Here is a 20,554-nt window from a genome sequence, read left to right as displayed (position 1 = left end):
ACTGTTTATACTTCTCAAAAAGTAAGATGCTGGTAGTGTCTTAAGCTTCAGCAACATGCAGGACTTAATGATTGAATAATATTAGTAAAAGCTGTTTGACCTGAGGCTTATTTAATAGCTACAGCTTGGTGAGAGAGAGATTGCACTACCTTGTTGGTTTTTCATTTTATGCAATTGGCAAAACTTTTATTCTGTTGGGGGGAAAAAAGGTTGGTTGTTCTTTGCAGGAGGAGAACAACAGTGCCATTTTTAATACCAAAAGCCCTCAGCACAAAGCTCTGCCATTTAAAAGATAATTACAYCTTTTAAAGCTTAAATCAAATGATGATCCTGCTTATACATAAAATAGCCAATAAATTACCCTCTGCATTTCTCTAATGAACATTTTCAGTGCTAGCAGTTCCTTTTACAGCCAAGCTCACTTCCAAGCTGTTTGATATACTGTTATTAAATTTGAACTTTTAGTCACTATAATAGTAATTGCAAGAGCAATTCACAGAATGCAAATCTCTGCTTTTGTCAGACAYCCATCCGTCTGCTCCAAAGGCAACAGCAGGAAACGTCTAATAGTTTAAATGCCTTGCAAATGAGCTTATTTGTATAATTGAAACACAGGATGCATTTTGCTCTGATGCAAGAGGCAACATGAACTGTAAAGCAATCAGCATCAGCAATTTCACCGGTGGTCCAGCATGCAGCGCATTGTGCAGCTGTTTTAGTAGCATGCTTCTAAACGAATGATTTGCCTTTTCAGCCACTATAGGAAAACACTTTTAAGTGTGYACTGTTGTGTGCATGTGTGYGCGTGTGCATGCGGCCTTTGCCAGAAATGATGAGAAACAGATGTGCTGGTGAATTAGTTCATTRCAAATCTCATACAACTTTCTGTTCGGCTCAGATTCATGTGGAGGACCGTGAACCCCCGAGGTAAACCCACCGGTCCTCTGTTGGTTGCTACATTCTGGCCCGACCTGCCCGAGAAAATTGATGCTGTCTACGAGGCCCCTCAGGACGAGAAGGCTGTATTTTTTTCAGGTATTGGGGTGATGCTTTAAAATGTAGGCAGCCATGTGCATAAATGCTACGTTCAAACTCAGCTCCTCGGGAGCTGTGCCTGGGCCAGGGAAGTGCCTGCCCGAGAGCGGTACACCCAGTGGATACAGGAGGCAGATCCCAAACATCCCCCATGGAGGATTTTAGAAAAAAGGCTGGATCTGAAAGACTTTGAACAGCATTCAGTCTTCATTACACCAAAGGGCACTTAAACACCTGGAAAGATAAGTTCAGCAACAAGCAGGACTAAGCAAGACTCCTTAGTTAAAACAAGAAGCAACCCCAATCCAGCAATGGAAGCTCTGTTTCCTCATTCAGCACTGTTTTTCTTTGCTCTCCTCTCATCCTATGCTATTGTCCCTGTACTTGTTGCTTGAGAAGATAAGGTCTTTTTTCCCCATGCCTTTCCATGTCTTCTTCTCTTTYGCCGAAGCCCGACTCCTGCTCCGATGGCGAGCGCCCGGCGCGGGGCTCCCAGGAGAGGCTGCAGCGGGCACCTGGCTCGCTCGGTGCCAGGCCGTGCTACCAGGAGGCAGCTCTCCATCCGCCCGGACTCGCACGTATGGTTCAGCTCTACTGGCCAAATTAGCGGAGCTGGGAGGCTGTTTGAAACAGCTGAAAAACAGAGCCAGCAAAAACTGGGCTCCAGTATCCACTRAAAACATGACTAAACATCTCCAACCATGTAAATGCCATATGGCTGATGCTGCTGTACACTTTCTGTACAGRAGGGGAAAAAAAGTAGTAATAATCTGTCCCATATGTCTGAAAGGCTGTTTTCCTTACTTTACATGATAAAACAAAACAAAACAACTTGAAAAACCCTCTATTTCAGCCAAGTGAAAACACTAAATATTTCATTTACTATATATATAATCCTAATACAGCTGCACCTCTCTCTCCCTCTCTGTTTCTCTCTCTCTCTTTTTTTTCCAGAAAAATATAACTAACCTCCTTAAAAAAAATTAGAAATGAGAACTATCAATCAATCAAAGATTGGTTGAAAGTAACCTTCAGCTCAGCTATCCTAAAACACTTACTAGTGAGCCCACCCTTTGCTCCTGAATGATCAAACCAGGAACTCGGCAGAACTCAGGTGCTGCACTTTACACCTTTCCATATTTAATACTTTGCTCTGTCAGATCCAACTGTCACTGAAACCAACAGAAGTTTTTCTGGAATTGGCAGTTACTGTGATATAGAACTGAAGAAATGTCCTCTCATGAATGAATCTCCCCACAGCTTGCACTCTCACTGCCCAGGGGTGGTATTTGCTAAGCAAGTTACAGCTCCATGTAAAGAGCGCAGAACCAGACTTCTTCCACTAGCACATATTTGGAAGCACATTAGAAAACGTTGTACAGCAAAGGCCAACAGAAGCAGGGACTCTGAGCAACAGCTTCCTATTAATCGGTCAGGAACATTCCTGAATAAAACAAACCATGGCTATATACAGAGGCTGAGCATGAGTTTCTGCATTTGACCTTCAGGTGCCCATGCCTGGTTTACAACCATCTCCATCATACAGAAAATTACCAATATTATTTGTTTTACAGTAACTGCCACTGTACTTTTCTTGCAAGGAGCTGTACATTAGATGAAGACAGTCTCTGCCTCAAAATGTTCACAAAAATAAATGAGACAGACAAGAAGCAGGAGAGGAAGCAAAAGCACACAGAGGTGAAGCCATTTGCCGAGAGGCAAGCAGCAGCCGGGAGATAAAGCCAGTAACTGCAGTTATAGTACACCTGCACTCCAACCCAGGGTTTCACTGATGGGGAAACGCTAGAAAGGCTAGTAACACGATTAGTGTGATTAAAAAGTCCCATAACAAAGTATAAAAGAAGAGAGATTTCTCTGTCCGGTTAGTAAGCAGTGTGTTTGCTCTGTTCTCCCCCGCTTAGGGAACGAGTACTGGGTCTATTCGGCGAGCAACTTGGACCGGGGCTATCCAAAGAAACTCAGCAGCCTGGGCCTCCCCCCCGATGTGCAACGTGTCGACGCAGCCTTTAACTGGGGCAGGAACAAGAGGACATACATTTTTGCCGGAGACAGATACTGGAAGTAAGCTGCATTGCAGTGGTGGGGGTATGCCCTTAGCCGAGCTCGCCTCGAGCGCTGAAGGCACCCGCAGGTGCGGCGGGGCGGGGGGAAGCAACCGGGGGGGGGGTCGCCTCCTTTGGCGGCCTGAAACGAAGGCTGCCAGCACGGCGCCGACGGCGGCGGTGAGCGAGACTGCTGAGCCCGACGGCCTGGCTAGGAAAGCTCTTCGCACAACAGCATGTGTTTGAGAAGACAGCTTGCCAGGGAGGAAGAGACGTGCGCGCGCCTGTGAGGCTGCTCACTGCCAACAACTCGTCTCTCAACCCACGCGTCCCAGCCCCTGCTCCCCAGCAGCCCCCGGCTCTCTCAAGGCCGATGCCCCCGTGGGCAGCGCGCCGTCGCTGAGGGGGCATTTTAAGAAAAGCCGAACACCAGAGGCCCAAACCCGCCCAGCCTGCCTTCGAAATCCTTTCGCTAAGCCGTCAGGCTTGAGGTGCTGCACGCAAAAGCAAAGGCCACGGCGGCCAGCAACGCGCGCTGGCAGGGCCGGGCGTCCTTTCCGCTGCCGACGCGCCAGTCACCCAAACACCCCCGTTAGTAATACAGCCGGCGCTGAGCAGATCCGAGCAAATCGCGAGAAGCRTGCCTGTGAGTACTCTGGGAAAGCTTAGACTGAATTCATTTCCACAGTCTCTAGAGTCCTTTTCAAGTTTCCAGTACATACTCAGGCCAGTTTTGTTGCAAAGAAGTCCACAGACACATGTAAATGTGCATCTGCGCCACGGCTGCTCTTTGAAAGGCTGTATGAGAACCCAAATACAATGCAACACAAGCAACCAAACTCGCGTCATATTAAAACAACTCCTGCATTGCGATGGAGCCTGGAAGCCCTAATCAACATGAGCTCTACCTGTGTTAGGATAACAGTTAGCGCTTCCACCAAAAGCTTTATGCTTTAGCTAGGCAAAGCAAGCAAAGACCTATTTTATAAAAAGAAAAAAGGAAAAAGGCCCACAGGAATTTTGTGTCTTAACTACGGCTATACAGGAACCTCTGGCAGAGCTAGGTACTGAACTGCATTTCTCTTTTGTATTCCACACATTCAAAGTAATTTTCAAGACAACTGTGCTGCAACTGGGCGGGCAGATAACTTGCTACGAGAACATGTTCTGCACAGGAAGGATGTTTGACTCAAAGATGAGGAAGGAAGGTCTTTAAAATGCCTCAAGGCTATCAGGGTGGYAGAATTAAATATCCTACCTTGCACCTAAGGAAAAGTGTAAAAAACATATATAACAGGATTGCATGATCATAACTGGCAGGAAGATTTGGCACAAAAGATCAGCTTAAAATGCAGACCTGCGCTTAGGTGTTCCGATGAAGGGGGGTGAGTTAGCCCAGAAGCAAGGCACCAAGCCTGGGTTCGCCCCCAGAAGCCCCTGTCAGGAGCAGGATTTCAGGCCAGGAATGCAGACGTTAAACGACAGGCTGAAAGCAGAACCATTCATTAACTAACAGTTTGGAAAGGAGTTGAAAAGGGGAAAGGAGAGGGGAAAGGAGAGGGGAAAGGAGAGGGGAAAGGAGAGGAGAGGAAAATCAGAATCACCAACCAGAAATGTAAAAGATTCTCCAGGCTTTTAGAGCCCCTTTGCAGAGATAGCTATATCAAGTATCAAGGAGGTATCAGTATAATTGAGTCCATTTAATACGAACAGTCATTTCCTGGTATGATCAAACTGGATGACTGTCTATTTTATATCCTAATGGCAGCRGTTTCCTGTAAGTAAATAAAGTACCCTTTCACAATTTACCAATTGAGCATAATTTTCTTTCAGCTGCTTTAAGGACGTTACTCTTTTCCATTATCTAAATATATATATATATTTATATAGAACTCAAAACCTAAAGATTGTTATTCATTTTTTTAATGTCGGATTGTAGAGCTGATCTCGTTGAATGTTTTCAAGTAGTTTTAATGGTCATGTGCAATACTTCAGATTCCTGCTAAAACCTACAGACCATGAGTTAGCAAGCTGCTGGCCTCCTCTGTTCCGGCCCCTGTTTGGATTAACTGTACTCYGGGGCCTCCAATTTATCTCTCTAATCACAGAGAGTATTTCTATCAAAGTGCCTTATCAATTGCAGTCACTGCAGAATGCATAATTTATTGTTCAGAAACGAAAGCAACTTTAAGTGATTTCTRTGTGTTCAGAGAAGAAAGCAAGCAGTTAACAAATATCTGAGGGGAAAAAAAGCCTGTGTGTTTAACACAGACATTACAACCCTTAAGTATGTGGCTGTTTTGTTTTACACAAGGACTCTGTCACATGGAATCAAAATAGTTAGATGCCATAGTCCTTCCCATGTCATTATCACACCTACTTTATTTAAATGGATATTTTGGCAGCCTTCTCTTCTGCCTCGTTCCAGCCCCAAGCTATTTTAGCGTCATCCTAGCAGGACTGTTAGGCAAAGTGAAGGTATGTGAGGGAGAGGAAGAGGAGCTGGCTCAAATTCCACAGCTGAAGTTTTAAAGATACACTGCAAGGTACTAGATTTTCTTTAAATATCCATAAGAAAAAATAATAAGAAATTTAAATTAATTATCTAGGTTGATTCTGACCAACTTACTGCTCATTTGTACTGGTGTAACTTTGGACACAATCCAAGTAGTTTCATACAGCAATGAGGGAAAGGTGATGCAAGGTACAGACAGATATGGATAAACCAAAACGAGAACATGAGTGCTTCCCTCCAGGATTCCTCCCAGCGACCTCCGCGGAGCCAGCCGTCCTGGAGGTGGGATGCTCGCCATCACCGCGTCCTCACAGGCGCAGTGACCAAGCCTGGTGCACAGTACAGCCGGCGCGACTGTTCCAGGACACCTCCAGCCTCCTCCGGCGCACCCGCTCCAGCGTGTACATCCGCAGAGCAGGGAAGGCAGGCCACAGCCTGCCCCTTCCCTGCCCACCGCCAAGAAACCGGCCTCCCTGGGACAGCGACTGCCTACAGGCTGCCCGCCTGTAGCGAGAGCCTGGATTACTTGGTTGTGAGAGTGTAAAAGCAGCTTTGGGCAGATCCGTCTTTGCACTGGACAGCGGAAAGCACACAGAGTAACGAAAACACCCGATCATCAGGCGATACGGACGCACAACGTTCCTGCCGCTCCCAAAGGACACGACAAAGGAGATCCGACTGCCCTGGGGTTACGTGGATTTACGTCAGTTGAGGTTTTCTCTCCAAAGCACGGAGGGTGAAAGCCATTGGGTTCAGTTCAAAGAAATGCCTATATTTTTAACATGCATTTATCTTTTAATCATCACTGAGGGGGAGGCAGGACTGTGTGAAGACAACAGGGTTTTAGAATGAAATGGCACAGAAAGCAATATGTAATTTACTAGTAATCCATCAATTATATGGGTTACAACTCTAAAATTTCAAATAAGATTTAAAAAAGACAGCCATTTCACATTAAAATCTGACATCTTCCAATATTGGTTCCTGTGTGAAAAACTGTTACCTTTCCTGGAATTATGTGTTTTGAATTTTAAAGCTGAATTTCTGAAAAATGTTTTGCTTAGAAACCATATTTTCAATTCAGCAACAATTGCATTTCTAGAAGCAGAAGAGGCAAAATGTCACAGGCTTTTAAAGAAATTGGGAAACTCTAACCGAATGGAAAGAATATTACAATCTCCTCTATTTTATTTTCTGTTGAACTGTTTTATATAGCCACATCTGCTTAGGACTCCTTGAAAAAATATGTCAAATCTTAACATTAAATACAGATTCATAATGCCGGGATATAATTTTCTTCAGGTACAACGAAGAAAAAAAGAAAATGGAGCTGGCATCCCCTAAATTCATTGCTGATTCTTGGAATGGAGTTCCAGATAATCTCRATGCTGTCCTGGGTCTCAGTGATAGTGGTAAGCTGCAAGTCTGATTTAAGTCCCTATCAAGCTCTCTTAAGTTTCACAGCAGACAATTACTGGAGACTTTAGTTTCTGCTGCTTAATGAACAGGAGCCAAATGCTAATTCAGCTTTGCATACTGCTGGCTCAAACTTTTTTCTCTCTTTCTTTTCCCGTTAAATATCAATTGATAAATATCCTACCAACCACAGATTTATCCTTTTAAAATGCAACATTTAGGGGACACAACCTTTCCCAAATGTATCAGTCCAAGCAAATAATAATAGTTATTCTAATAACCTTTTCACAAAGCTTATTTTATTTAAATCTGCTACCTTTCTTTATCATTTGCTTGATGTTAAACATTTTGGAAAAACTTACAAGGCAAGAAATGGCTCTTAGTAGCATTTTTTCCTCCTTTTCTTCCTGTTAACTTTTTGTAAGAAAAAAAGGAACTTAGTTTCGTAAGACTTTATACTGTCTTGTGAAAGTGTCTTGAGGTGTCTCACTGCTTTCTGCTGCTATGTTGCACAGGACTAGAAACCTGCTATACAAATGTTAGGCTGCAGAGGGGAGCAACAGATGAGGCAGTCGCTCTGATGTCAAGATGTCACTAAGGCCAAGATCCGGGTTTTGTTTGGTGTTCTCATTTGGGCACAGGGAAAACTAGCCTCTCTTTTTAGTGTAGTTTGAGACAGTCACRGAAGTGGCTCCTGCCACACACAGCCTGATACACAGGCTGTTTTACCACCAAACGGTGTGAGCGGGACAGTCCCTACGGCTTAGAAATTTCCCAGCACCCTGGCAGGTCTGTAGGTTCCCAAGAGCCAGGATATGGCCCAGCACCATTTCAGCTTCATGCTGCTCCACCACGGCCAGAGCGATGATCATCTCCTGCACGCCAGGCACGAAGAGGAGGCATCTTGCTCTTTCTTTCCTCTTATCAGCTGCAGCTGAGGGCCTGGCACCTTCTTTGAAGTGACCTCCTGCTTTGTGCAGACATGCACAGGTGTCTGCAAGCACCGCTGATGTCAGGACGTCCTCAGCGATTACATTTTGGACGTCAATGGCATCAGCAAATATTTCTGCCCCGAAAATTCAGGCTCACAAAATGGTAACCTGACTAGAGGCTCCATTTAAAAGGAGACCTCTGTTCTCCAGAAAGGGAGCCTTTATGTAACTTTTTAAGATTGTATAAATATTTCAGGAAATACCTCTTCAAGTCCACTAGGCTTAGTGAAATCAAACGCACAAAGAAGTTTTGATCAAGAATTATGTTGTCCATAACCTGAGTACGTTTTTTAATTTACTTCACAGGATACACCTACTTTTTCAAAGATCAGTACTATCTACAAATGGAAGACAAGAGTTTGAAGATTGTTAAAATTGGCAAGATAAATTCTGACTGGTTGGGTTGCTGAACTGTATGAGCTATTAATAACCAAATATTTACTTTTTTGTTATATGCCTTATCTGTAATTAGAAATAGATCTGAATGCTAATTACTGGACCAGTCTGGTACTGGCACCAAAACATTAAGTACCAGTACTGTACACATCAGATAATTTAAGAGTGTTTGCCTCCTCAGTATACAAAAGATGTTTACGTATATATTCTGGTACAATTTTTCAGTTTTCGTGCTAGTCATAGTAATGCTCGTAACAGAACACGTATTGTTCTTTACTCCCCTGGTGCTTAAACAAAAACCTTTGGAGACTGGATCAGGCCCCTGTGTTATACACAACCCAAAGAGGCTCAAATGAGATGTACCAGCAGTGCACTTTGATTTTTTTTTTTTAATACAACTCTGTTATAAATAGGTGGTTTGTCTTGATGTTCTTCACCCCCTTGTGAGTTTGACCATTACTTCCATTTATTTACATAATAATACAGAAAGACTGTCAAAGGCACAGGTTGCCTCAGGATTTGATTTGTGTTGATGCATGATGGAATCATGGCAAGAAACTGTATTAAAGTATTGTTTTAAAGTACTTTTTATTTTAATACCTTAGTTAAATTTAGCAATTTGCTTCATGCACTTTGTTACTACTATATAACTTGTTTATATGGACAGAATGACTCAGATTTTTGAAGTCAATGCGTTATACATAAAAGTCAAGTATTATTGTTTAACTTGTCTTATCTTCCTGTTCTTTACAATATTGGTTTTTTGTTTGGTTAATTTTTTGCTTATGCATTGGCAACAGAAAAATGTTCTTTTCACAATCTGATGGAATGCTTCTCATTCAAAAAAAAGCAGAAAAGAATGTCCCACACATGAAGTGCCAGTGATACAAATAAAATCAAATTACACTGTCAACATTTCTCATGGCCCTGCTTCCTTAAATCATTTGCATTTAGAAATTCAGTAGCATGTTACAACGAAATACCTGTCAAAGGAAAGACAGTATCATCCCAGTATATAACTGCATATTGGATTTATTTAGAAACCTAGGTTAATTTTTCTGTTAGCTCTAAAAATGGAACTGTACCAATTTATATTAAGTAGATGATATGGACCGCAAGCTTCCATGAAGCCCAGTGCCTTGCAGAACAGTGTACATGCTGGTCTGTTACCCACATTTTCCTTCCTCATCACGAGGCTACCCCCCACAACACACGCAGCCGGGATAGACACACAGGCACGCATCTCCTACAGGGCGCTTAGCAACTCGGAGAAACAGAGAGGGAAAACGTTATCTCTACACAAGGCGAGATGCCACACTGCGAAGGAGCTTATCCAGCTTCACGAACAAGAAATGCTTTGTGAGACTCTGCAGACGGCGTCACGCAACCCAGATCCTTCTCACTTTAAGTTCATGATTTTGAAAAACTGGCTGTTAACCAACTAATACCTGAACCAATGATCAGCTGATTTCTTCTCATGTCCTCTACAACGTCAAGTTTAATCTCAGTGCTTTCCTCTTCTAACCAGAGTTTTTTACCAGATATTTTGAAGAGATACCACTTCTGAAGTGGCTGCACTTGCCAAATAATCTTTTCATTGCCCACTATCCAGACATAGCTCCCACTTTGGGAAGCTTTTGGTTATGACAATTACAGAGACGATTATTACCTGAATGAACCAGTACCACTTTCACCTATGCCAAGAGAAGAGATGAACATCTCCTCCTGAGCATCCTCATTCTCTTCAGCAACCATCACTCGCCCCTCCAAGCAGCCCTGCACTAGACTCAGCGAGATAAAGGCACGTGAGCAGAGCAGTCATAATTGCGGTACGTTGGTATTGCAGTTTTTCAGACACCTGGCAACTTTCTCAGGTTTCCAGAAGTTAGTGAGCCATTGCGGGAATGTACAGCCTGTCCTGACCATAAACATCTTCCTAAACCTCTGCTGAATATACTCTGTAGCCTTAATGACAGTCAGGAGTTCCTTCCGAGTGTTGCAATAATTTCCCCCTAGGGAATTTAAGCTCTTACTGTTTTAAGCAACCATCCCCTGAAGAGCTTTGTGTTCTTGTGTCAATACTGCCCCAAATTGTATGCTCTAACATCTGTATTTAATACAAAGAAGGGTTTTGAATCATGGTTATGCCAGGAGGAACACTTGCAAAAGGCCTTTTCAGCTCTGAAATTGCTARATCACATTCTACTGATGACTGAAATCGTTTCCTTCTCCTCTCCAACTTACGTATACGTTTTGCAACCCTGGCAATCTACCAGTATACCTTCTGGAATAATAAGACCATCATTCTACAAGACTTTGAACATCTGGTGGGTTTAAGGAGTTGTGCACAGCTTCTTGTTTTCTTCTTGTCACTGTAAATCCATTCCACAATGGCTACGGCACTGTCAGAAAACTAGAAATAAGTTTTCTTTCCTTACAGCAACCCACACTTCCTTGGGTTCAGTTTCAGACTGGCAGCCTTCAGCTTATCTCAGGCCATTTGTAAATGCATCTGTGTCTGTTGATAAACTGTAACATTTGCTAGGTTATAGATCAGACTGGCTGGAGGGGTACACTGACCCTTCTCATAACCTTTCAAATTCAACCAGCGAAATGCCAAAAGTCACAAAATTTGTCCTGGAAAGGGTTTTGGCTCTAATTCCACTTGCTGGTGGCCACCTTTAAAATTCACTGTAGGAATGTGGACACAACCTGCGCCACCACCTTGGTGATACCCTGGCATCACCTAGTCGTAATAATAATGCAGCAGAAACTTTACAATTTCTTCACTGCATTTTCTTCCATGAGGGACTCCACCCTTTTTCCTAGGGGCAAACCCCAAGAAATACCTTTCCTCAGTGACTGTGTAGGGCTTCTTTCCCCTTTGCAATACCCTTGCTTGGGCACTGCAGGACTGTTGGTGAAGCCACTGCCCCTGCATGTTCCCCCGGGCTCCTGGCTCACCTCCTTTGGGAGCAGCCTGCTCTTCCTGCCCATGACACTTCTATCCGAAGACATTTACAGGAGTCAGTCAACATTTTCACCTTTCTTCTTCACAGAGGAAGGAAAAAAAAGCTGAAAGTTTAAACATTTTTCTCAAAGCCACATAAATCCCAGCATAAAATTCTACCAAACCCTTGCTTATCTTGCTCTACTTCCACAGTGTTATTAAGTTAAAGTCAGGTTCACTCAGGACTTTTGGTGTCAGGTTAGGGTTGCCCACACATTGCACAGGGGCTTGTAGCAACCCGGACAGAAACTCAGACACTCTTGCTCCTGGAGCTGAAGGAAGTTTCCTCTCGGTGACCAGCAGGACAGGCTGCGTGTGCCCAGCCGGGCGCCACCAGCCCAGCGGAGTAAAGGGCAGCGCTTTAGTAACTGCTCTGTCACAAGACATGAAAGGCAGCCAAGGCTATAATGAAATGCCACAGTTTAATACTGAACTGACACAGCAGCCTGAACTGTGAAGCATGCTTAACAGTTTGTATCTCACTAATAATGCTTTTGTTAAAAATACATTTGCTTCCTGCTAGTCCGTCTCAATTCTAYAAAGCAGCAGTTTCCCATAAATTTAAGCAACTGACATCAACTGTGCTGTTCTTTAAATCAGAAGAAAGTAGGTCCTTTGGGCCCATTTTGGACAAGCTATTTCTACTTACAAGCACAGACAGGCATGTTTTTCGCAGCAAAGACTGGGTGAATGGACATCCCTCGGCTTTGGGAAGAGACTCGGCTAGCAAATGACCAGGCCTTGGGCCCCGGGGATCTCTGCACGTGCACAGATTTATTTCTACAAGGGGGAACACTCTGTTCCAGACCGGTTATGTAGAAAGCAAATAAGAACTAAGGTATGTCAAGGTAGAGAACATTAGAAAGGATAAAAACACAAAACCAGAACAAAACCCCCATAACAACAACAAAACCAGCAACTCAGAGACTCCATTAGAAAAACAGCGCTGGGTCAGGCAGAACTGGAGGAGTCGCCACAGCTGCCAACCAGGCTCCCGCGTACAAGAGCCTGCCGAAGAGCTATAGCACAGGCCATTACTGGATGCCCCTTCTGGCATTGCCTTTGAAAAAGGAAGTGAGAACAGAAATGGTGCCTTAGGGTAAATTGTCCAGTTCCGGTATTTACACACCAACAGCTCCGATTTCCTGCACAGCTACTTGGAAAGCTAAGCACCTAGCTCCCCACCGGCCGGCCAGCCCCGACGGTAACAGCAAGTCTGCACCTGGGGAAAAAAGGGGCTCAAATTTTACAGGCTTTTTTTGAAAAGATCTTCAATGAGTCTTTTCTTAATTGAGACAAAAGTTACAAAACTAACGTAACAACAGAACTACATAATCTGATGGAGAGAGGTATGGCAGAAACCATTTTCTAGAAAACAACAGAATCTGAAAAGATGCACGCTATTTAYGGCAAGAGCGATAAATGTCTGTGCCACGCTACCAACGGAAGTGAGAGAGCTCCCATTTTTTGTTGTCTTCAGATCACCGCTGGCTGCCTTTTGGGAGAACATCCTTCACTCAGACACAGCATTGCTGGCACTACTACAGTGTAACTGGGGGGAAAAGTTCCTGGCCCCGCCTATGTGGGGATGGGACTAAGTGAGCCAACGGTCTCTTCCAGCCTTGGAATGTCTTAAGCTATGAAATTAATTTATATCACTTTTAGAGGTGTATATATAAGAGCTTTCTAAAATTACGTATTAAATACATGCCTGCATGTGCACACGCACACACACACACAGAGAAACAGCTCCCGGCTATGCTAAACGGTCTTATTTAATATTAACATTAATTTTGATTAACATTCAATTAAAACATTCATGTGAAATAATAACCTGCTCAGCACACAGCACCAGTTTCTTCTCCCTTCTCCATCTAATAAGCCACATCCTGAGCAGCAAAGGACAACATGGTGCTAAAACTACGAGCAGTCAGTCTGCACAGGTCTCTTCCCCGGCAGCACTAGCAGAGATAAGAGGTGAGGATTTCCAAGTAATCAGTAGTTCACTGGGTTTATTGTTCGAAGGACAAACAGTTTGCCCATAGCTGCCGAACAAGCGCTGGGAAGGCTGTACCCAGATAGCCTGTTGATACAGTCTCTGCATCATTCTCTGCTTGTTTCTGCAAACCCCCAAATTCCTGTTATACTCCTAAAGCTGAGCTTCAGCCCACATCACCACAGCCACACTCGGACTCTACCAGATGACCCAAAAAAAGGGAGACAGGAATGAGAGGCCGCACGTCACTACAGTCCCGCATTTCCCTCGCTAGCCCTGCTGCAGCCTGTCTGCACAACGAAGCGGAGGGTGACAAAACAGAAACCTTGCAAGCCCTCAGCTGTGTTACTGCCCAGTGCTTTCCTCCAGGACTCCCCAGAGCTGCTCCTGAGTGACTAATGCGCTGTGCTGTCAAGAATTCGCCAACTTTGCCAAAATAAACTTAAAATTCTAAGAGGATAATTGTTTTAATTTGCCTTAGCCTGGAGCTTGGCTGCCTGTCCCTGGAGTTATTTGGAAGTGGCCTCCTCCTCTAAAAAACACAAATGCACAATGTTAGGCTATCCAAGCAGGCTATTTTCTTTTTTTTTTTAAGGTTTCTAACCACTGCTTTAATCTTGGACTGCCTCACAGCTTCATTGTGCCTTGCCTGCGCCACTACAACAGCCATAATACTGTTGCCAGAAGGGCTGAAGCTAGAAAGCAGCTTTGCATCCTGCATTTGGATGCTGGGCAAGGATGAAGACCCAGCATCTCCACTGCATGAAATTTCTTATCACCGCTAGCCAAGAAATTAGGAAATTTAACCACAGCTCTCCCATCCAGCGTCACATCACAGTCAGCTGTGCCGCAGAGACGTTATTTCTTCTGTGGTTCCAGTTATAAGAGACAACGCTGGCTACTGCCCTCCTTTTCAACTCCCTCCCTTTGACTCACGCTGAACCGCGCTGCAGGGGAGCTCACTGCTGAATTGAGGCACCGACTATCAGACTGGGCAAACCAAGCTGAAGCAATTTACTGAGAGGCAAGTTTTACAAGCAGAAGAAAAATTCAGCTCACTTTCTCTCTGTGGTCCAGGCACTGCCTAACCTATTCCTCTAAAGGGAGAGAGTGATTTCTCACTATTTGAGGACTAAGCAAGGCTCATTTACATTCTCCTATTTTGCATTTCCATGCTTTGCTTTTCCATTTAGAAATCCACCTGTTCCAAGGCCACCGACAATTCTCTTGTTCAGCAGCTCAGAAGCACGAAGCAGGAGGACCTACCCTGAAAGTCCTTTTTCTGCTGTTTGCCATGCAGTCAAAGAGGTCTCCACTATGTCCTTTTAAAATCCTCACAGCTACTTTGTAGCACTCCCTATGACTTATGGCCTTGATCCATTCCTACATTTGGATGGGTCGCTATGTATTACTATGTTTCAGTGTCTCAGTCCTCTATCTCTTGTACTATGTTTTATCACTGATCATGTAAGTATAATGTTGGCTTGGTTCAACGCTCAAATAGGTAAAATTTCAGTTCTTATCATTCTCATGCAGTAGTTTTTAATTTAGGAACATCCTGCAGCTAAARGGACTAAGGCTGCAACCCAGAGGTATGACAGCCACAAAACAGACCTTCAGCTTTCAGGTTGCACTTTAACGAGAAGGAAACAAGTCCTTTGAGGAAATGCATCATATAGCAAAGCATTCGTGGCATTTACAGATTTTGTTGTGGTTTCACTGCACAGATATCCCCTCTTTACTCTCTTGTTCTTTCAGCTCTGTTTCCCACATAAATAGCCAGACATTGGGACTAAAAAGAGAAGGTGGAAGGGAGCAGGAGTTAATCTCTTACCTGCAAATCGAGTTCAAACCACCTTACAAAACAAGACCATATCACTTTCACATGTGCTTGTCTGCAYATACTCTTAATTTTTGTATGCAAATTTTGTGCTATCAATGGAAAAATCTGGAAATATCAGGTGGCAGAAGTTGTAAGACGGGCAGATTCTGTCCTTGAGCCCCTGTATTTCTCTAGTGAAATCATGAAGTCCTTCTTTTCCATTCCAGTCTCAGCTCCCCCTTGGCTGTTAAATACGTCTGCTACACACACTGTTCTTTTCTGCTTTTAATTAGGAGTTCAGAAACAGGGCTATGTGTATTCCCATTGGAGAGGCCATGTCAGAGCTTTCATGACATGGTACTTTATTTTTATCATTGGTATATTTATACTAATAAACATTTATACCTATTTATGTATATTATATGCATATAAAATATTATTGCATTACTGTATTAAGCTGCACTTCACAGCTGGGAGTGGAAACTTCCTATGCAACGTATGGCAAACACAAATAGCAAGATATGTATGTAAGATAGCAAGGTAGCAAAGGTTGGAGATATTTACTCTACCTAGAGCACCCAGAATATCTGTTACAGGCATAGCAAATCAAGAGTATGTCAGGATTCAGGTCATATTTTCTAAAAAATTTAGAAGACAAAATCTGCAGACAGGCCTAAACTAGACTAAGGTGATCACCTTCTGCTTAACCCTGTGAAGCACTTTGAAAAAGGCCCGGCAGGTGCCTACCTGCATCCATTAGCCATGTTGTTTTTGGCAGGTTGGATACATAACCACACACACTGATGTACTTGCACTAAAGTAAAGACTTCAAAACAAGGTTACTTAACATCCTTTTAAAAAACATTTACTCTTCAGGGTAAAGTGATGCTTATCACAACAGAGTCACATCCTTAGCAAAGGATCTTCACTTTACCTACTACAAACACAGCCCATCTTACAGATGACTCGGTGGCAACCATATTTTTCTGAAAGAGAACCAAGTATTTAATTAAGAAATCTCAGCAAATTTAAATCCTAAATCTAGAAAGCTGTCATATCAAAGTTACAAACAAATTAAGTCTCCAAAGATTTGGTAACTCCAGAGCATCACACCCCCTACTCGGGATCTGATTCTGTATTTCTTATTCAGGCAGGAACCCCCACCGACTTTCAAGGCTGAGAACGTGGTGAAGCGTCCCCGTGCCTCATTCTGGCTCTGCAGAGGTGTGCCCACTCCCAAAGATGGCAGCATTAGGGAGATTTCAAGAATGGCTAAGGAACATAGGCAGATTTTAGCAGAGAAGAGTAAGATTTTTTTTGCCAGTAAATCAGTTCAAATTTAAAGCACCAGGAACATTTCATCATAACCGCTTTATCTGATCTCTCTCCAATCATAGACATAACTATGCGCTCATACACCAAGCCAACCTGAAAGACACTCACAGATGGCATTCTTATCAGATTACCTTCAGCACAATAAATGCAATTGATTTTTCCACTGTGTTAGCAATTCTTCACATTAAATTATTGAAAGCCACACTCACCAATACATCCAGAAAGCTATTAAATATGGATTGCTTATAATACTCTGAGATCTTTATTCTCCCATGAAATAAACACCGCAGTGGATTTTACCCTGGTGAAGGCTTTCAGCGTGCTAAGGCTAATAATCAAACTGTGCAAAGGCACTTCACCAGTTTTCACAAGGCAGGGCAAAACTGTGCAAACTTTTGTCCAGACTAAGTGGAAACCTTGCCTGGCAAATGTGACATCCCTCGGTGGTCTTGCTCAGTCACAAGACTGCCTTTTTCCAGCCATGGCCTTCTCCAGTGCTCTAATTTGTTTGCACTGAATACACTGCAGACACAGCACTACCAACAGTGCCAAATAGAMTATTTGCACCCACTAAATGACTTCTGAGAACTTATTTGCACTAATTGACAGAATATGTGCCTCCAGCATTGAAGCCTGGATTCAATTAGCGGGGGGAAAAAATCCCACAACTGGATTCAGGACTGTGAAAGGTTCCTGCAACACAGGCAAGAATATTCCTAAAATTGAAGGTTTTGTGAATTCTGCAACCTCACAGGGCCTCTGTGTGTGGAAAATGAAAGTATGTCTTATTAAATAATTCTAGTCTTTGAAAAGTTTTGCTCTGTAAATACTAGCCATGTAAAACTGGATGTAGTCTCTGAAAGTTAAAACTAACATCATAATAAATATTAAAAATACATTACATTTCTGGGACACACTGGCAACTTTTAGTACTCCTGAGAAAACTGTGTCTCTATTCAAAGGTTGTTACACTCAAGCATTGAAGTCCTACCTTCACGGGGAATTTTTCTTTTCTTTTGAAGTGAAGTGGTCTAGAGTCAAGGGAACACATTCTTTTTCACCTTTTTAAACCTCACAAGTAAGTATCAAGATTAATTCATCTTCCTCATCTCCTTTTGGAATACTTCATTCCTCCTCATTAGTATTTTAATCTCGGCTGGCAAAGGCTGTGCTCTGTGGAGTCTGGAGAGCTTAGGAACACACACGTTACAGCACCCATTTATGTGCTCATTTTTGAAGTTACCTTCAGCTTTTATGAATGTGTTGAAGTGGCTCTAGTTTCTCTACTCAAATAATTAAAGACAATGATTCATACCTTCTCTTTATGTATATACTTTGCCATATAAGCACAGAGGTCTCTCGAGGAGGCAGTAAAAGATTCCAGGCTCGCAGCCCCGTATCCATCCCTCTGCACAGCACAGCCCCAGTGGAGTCCCASCTCCCCATGTTTCCTGAGCAAAATGTTGTGAGACAAGGGGCCCTTCTGAGTTTGCACAATCTTCATGAGAATACATTTTAGTTTCTCAAAAGTGAAAAATGAGGGTGAAAAAAATCACCCAAAGTGGACAGATGAGAAATGTACAGTTGTTTTCGGGTACCCCTGGAATGTTATGTATGCTGGCCATGATTAGCAAATTATTCAGAATTTCTACTCAAATTTCTCTTTGAGAAGATACATTGGTAAAATTAACTGCACCATGAGGAGATGAAGCTCCCAGAAACAAACACTGTTTTAATACCTGTATTTTGATGGAAAATGMAGCTCTGTTGCTCTCCGATGCTAACAATCTTAAGAATCATATTTAAGTAACAGAGTATGTCCTGTGGCATGAATTGAGCTAGCAGAGACACCACACGGCACACTGTGAAAATGGCACAGGAACCTCTGCAGAAATTACAGTGGAAATAATGATAACCAAAGGTGAGGGGACTTACAGAGCCCTATTTTCTCCTAAGCTTGGAAAGAGGCTGCATCTGAATGATCTCAAGGTACTCAGCTTAGTCAGAAGAGCATTTGTGAAGCGAGGAAGTAAAACAGAAGTGTTCATGAAGTTCAAGGGGAGAAAAGCTTTTGCAGTGCAGAGAAGGGGCTCTGCAATAACTGATAGGGTTAGAGAGAACTGAGCGAGAGTTATGGCAGTTGACACAGCATTGCTTCTAGCTTGATTTTATTTCCAGAGTTGGCAAACAGGCTGTCATACACAAACATTCGGCAAGAAGGAGCAATTCCGAAATATTTTAATTTACGTAGGGTTTTCAGATAAACTAGACTATTGAGTCCAGTAACCGGACAAACAATGCCACTTGCAGGCCAAAACAAATCACTGCAACAGCCAACTTAGGGAGCTGGTTCAGGGCGATCAAAAGAGCCTTCCCCAAATCCAAGCGCACACCTCCCCCACAGCAAAATCGCATCCCCAGAACAATCCTGTGTGCCAAAGGCAGCACAGAAAATAGCTGTATCCCTCCGAGACCTCAGTGCAGAACAGGAGGCTGCCAAGCGGAAGGCTTGCAGGATTTTGCTCTGTCAGTTACTTTGGGGTAATACCAAGCTATTCAGAAAGACAGTGGGTATTTGAAACATCAAAAGGAAAGTGTATTTTGTTGGGAATAAGTGTGAAAATGCATTAACAAAGACATTTCTTTACAGAGAGGGGGCCCTGACGTGCTCTCTTTCATGACTCTCCTATATACCTACTACATATCCTCTGGACCTATTCAGGGGAAGCTTTATCCTGGCGTTCGTCCCTCCCTCCTCGGGCTCTGCGTTTTAGTGACCACCCTTCCAAGCCAAGGAGGGAAAGTCATCCAAAGCCGCTGGGTGCTGCAGCCAGAAGAGGGTGGAGAGCAACTGCGAGCAGCTGGAGGCATTTCCTCGTGGTAGGAGGTAAGTCCCCCGCCGCAGCTCCTGCCAGCCTCAAGAGCAAAGATGGTCTTTATAGCCGCCCAGCAGGCTGCCAGGAACCCGGTGGTCTGGCCCACGTTTCAGCAGTATCGAAGCTGTGCACTATTTACACTGTAAGCCGTTATCCGTATTTTTCTGCAAACATGGATATTGTTAAGTTCTTTGTTTTTTAAACTCACACTACCTGAACGTAATGTTAGCTGGTCACCTTACCTTAAATCTCTAGCATTACTCAACACGTGAAATAGGGTTTATTTCATTCTAGACTTCTCTTCCCAAAGTCATTTTTTGGAGACTTTGGAGTGGGACTAGCACTGCAACTTCTCAGCCCAGAGAATGGGCAATTAGGCCATGCCACTACGAATAAAAGCTGCTGCACAACTACAGCAGCACAGTGAACATTTTGTCAGAAGTATCGCTCTGCACTTGGGAACGAGGCAGCGAGGGATCCTGCTAATGGGAGTGGTGACTGCTGCGCGTTCTCACCACTGCGCGTGTCGCTGGAGAACGAAGAAAGGAATTGCTCATCCAGGCTTGGCTTAACAGTGAAACTACAGAGCTACAGGCCAACTGCTTCACAGGATTAACCGGAAGGTATAGAGGCCATAAGTGAGGAAGATCACAGAAAAAGAGCAAGGGAAGTGATGGAGCACACAGACATTTGGGACAAACGGCCACATGGGGCATCTCCATACAGATTACGGCTCGACGTCACCCTCAGGAAGACCTCGCTGGTCTCGGCTCCCCAGCACCAGCCCACCCTGCACATCGCTCACCACTTACCAACAACCCTGCGGGGCTGCAACATACAGCTACACTTGGGGTCTAAAAATTATTCCTCTCAGCCAAACAGCTTTCACAGCCACTAACGTGCGTAGGCGAATACCAAAGCATCAAGCATCATGGAAATATCAAAATCAACAAAATATTGACAGGATAAAGCAAATATTCAAGAAGCTCAAAACTCTCAGAATAGCTACCTTACCACTGCAGGGACAAAGCAAAGGTCTTCTTTCCGCTATGATTTGCAAGGGCCAAAAAAAATTAGAAAAAAAAAAAATCACCAGAA

The 20,554-nt window shown here is 43.5% G+C and overlaps 1 protein-coding gene across 1 annotated transcript in view; it reads left to right on the top strand.

The window, feature by feature from the left end:
• The window catches only part of MMP2 (matrix metallopeptidase 2), a 36,673-nt gene extending 27,343 nt beyond the window's left edge, over nucleotides 1-9,330 (top strand). Inside the window, exons 10-13 of the mRNA XM_026068839.1 lie at nucleotides 899-1,035; nucleotides 2,958-3,117; nucleotides 6,916-7,025; nucleotides 8,328-9,330. Coding sequence (XP_025924624.1) covers nucleotides 899-1,035; nucleotides 2,958-3,117; nucleotides 6,916-7,025; nucleotides 8,328-8,431 — 511 coding nt within the window. The 3' untranslated portion in view covers nucleotides 8,432-9,330. The remainder of the gene's footprint in view (nucleotides 1-898; nucleotides 1,036-2,957; nucleotides 3,118-6,915; nucleotides 7,026-8,327) is intronic.
• The last annotated feature ends 11,224 nt before the right edge of the window (nucleotides 9,331-20,554 follow it).

The sequence above is a fragment of the Apteryx rowi genome, unplaced genomic scaffold (genome assembly GCF_003343035.1).
Source record: "Apteryx rowi isolate R43461 unplaced genomic scaffold, aptRow1 scaffold_28, whole genome shotgun sequence".
Taxonomy (NCBI): Eukaryota; Metazoa; Chordata; class Aves; order Apterygiformes; family Apterygidae; genus Apteryx; species Apteryx rowi.
Note: the sequence above shows the minus strand (reverse complement) of the source record. Positions and strands in the feature narration are given on the sequence as shown.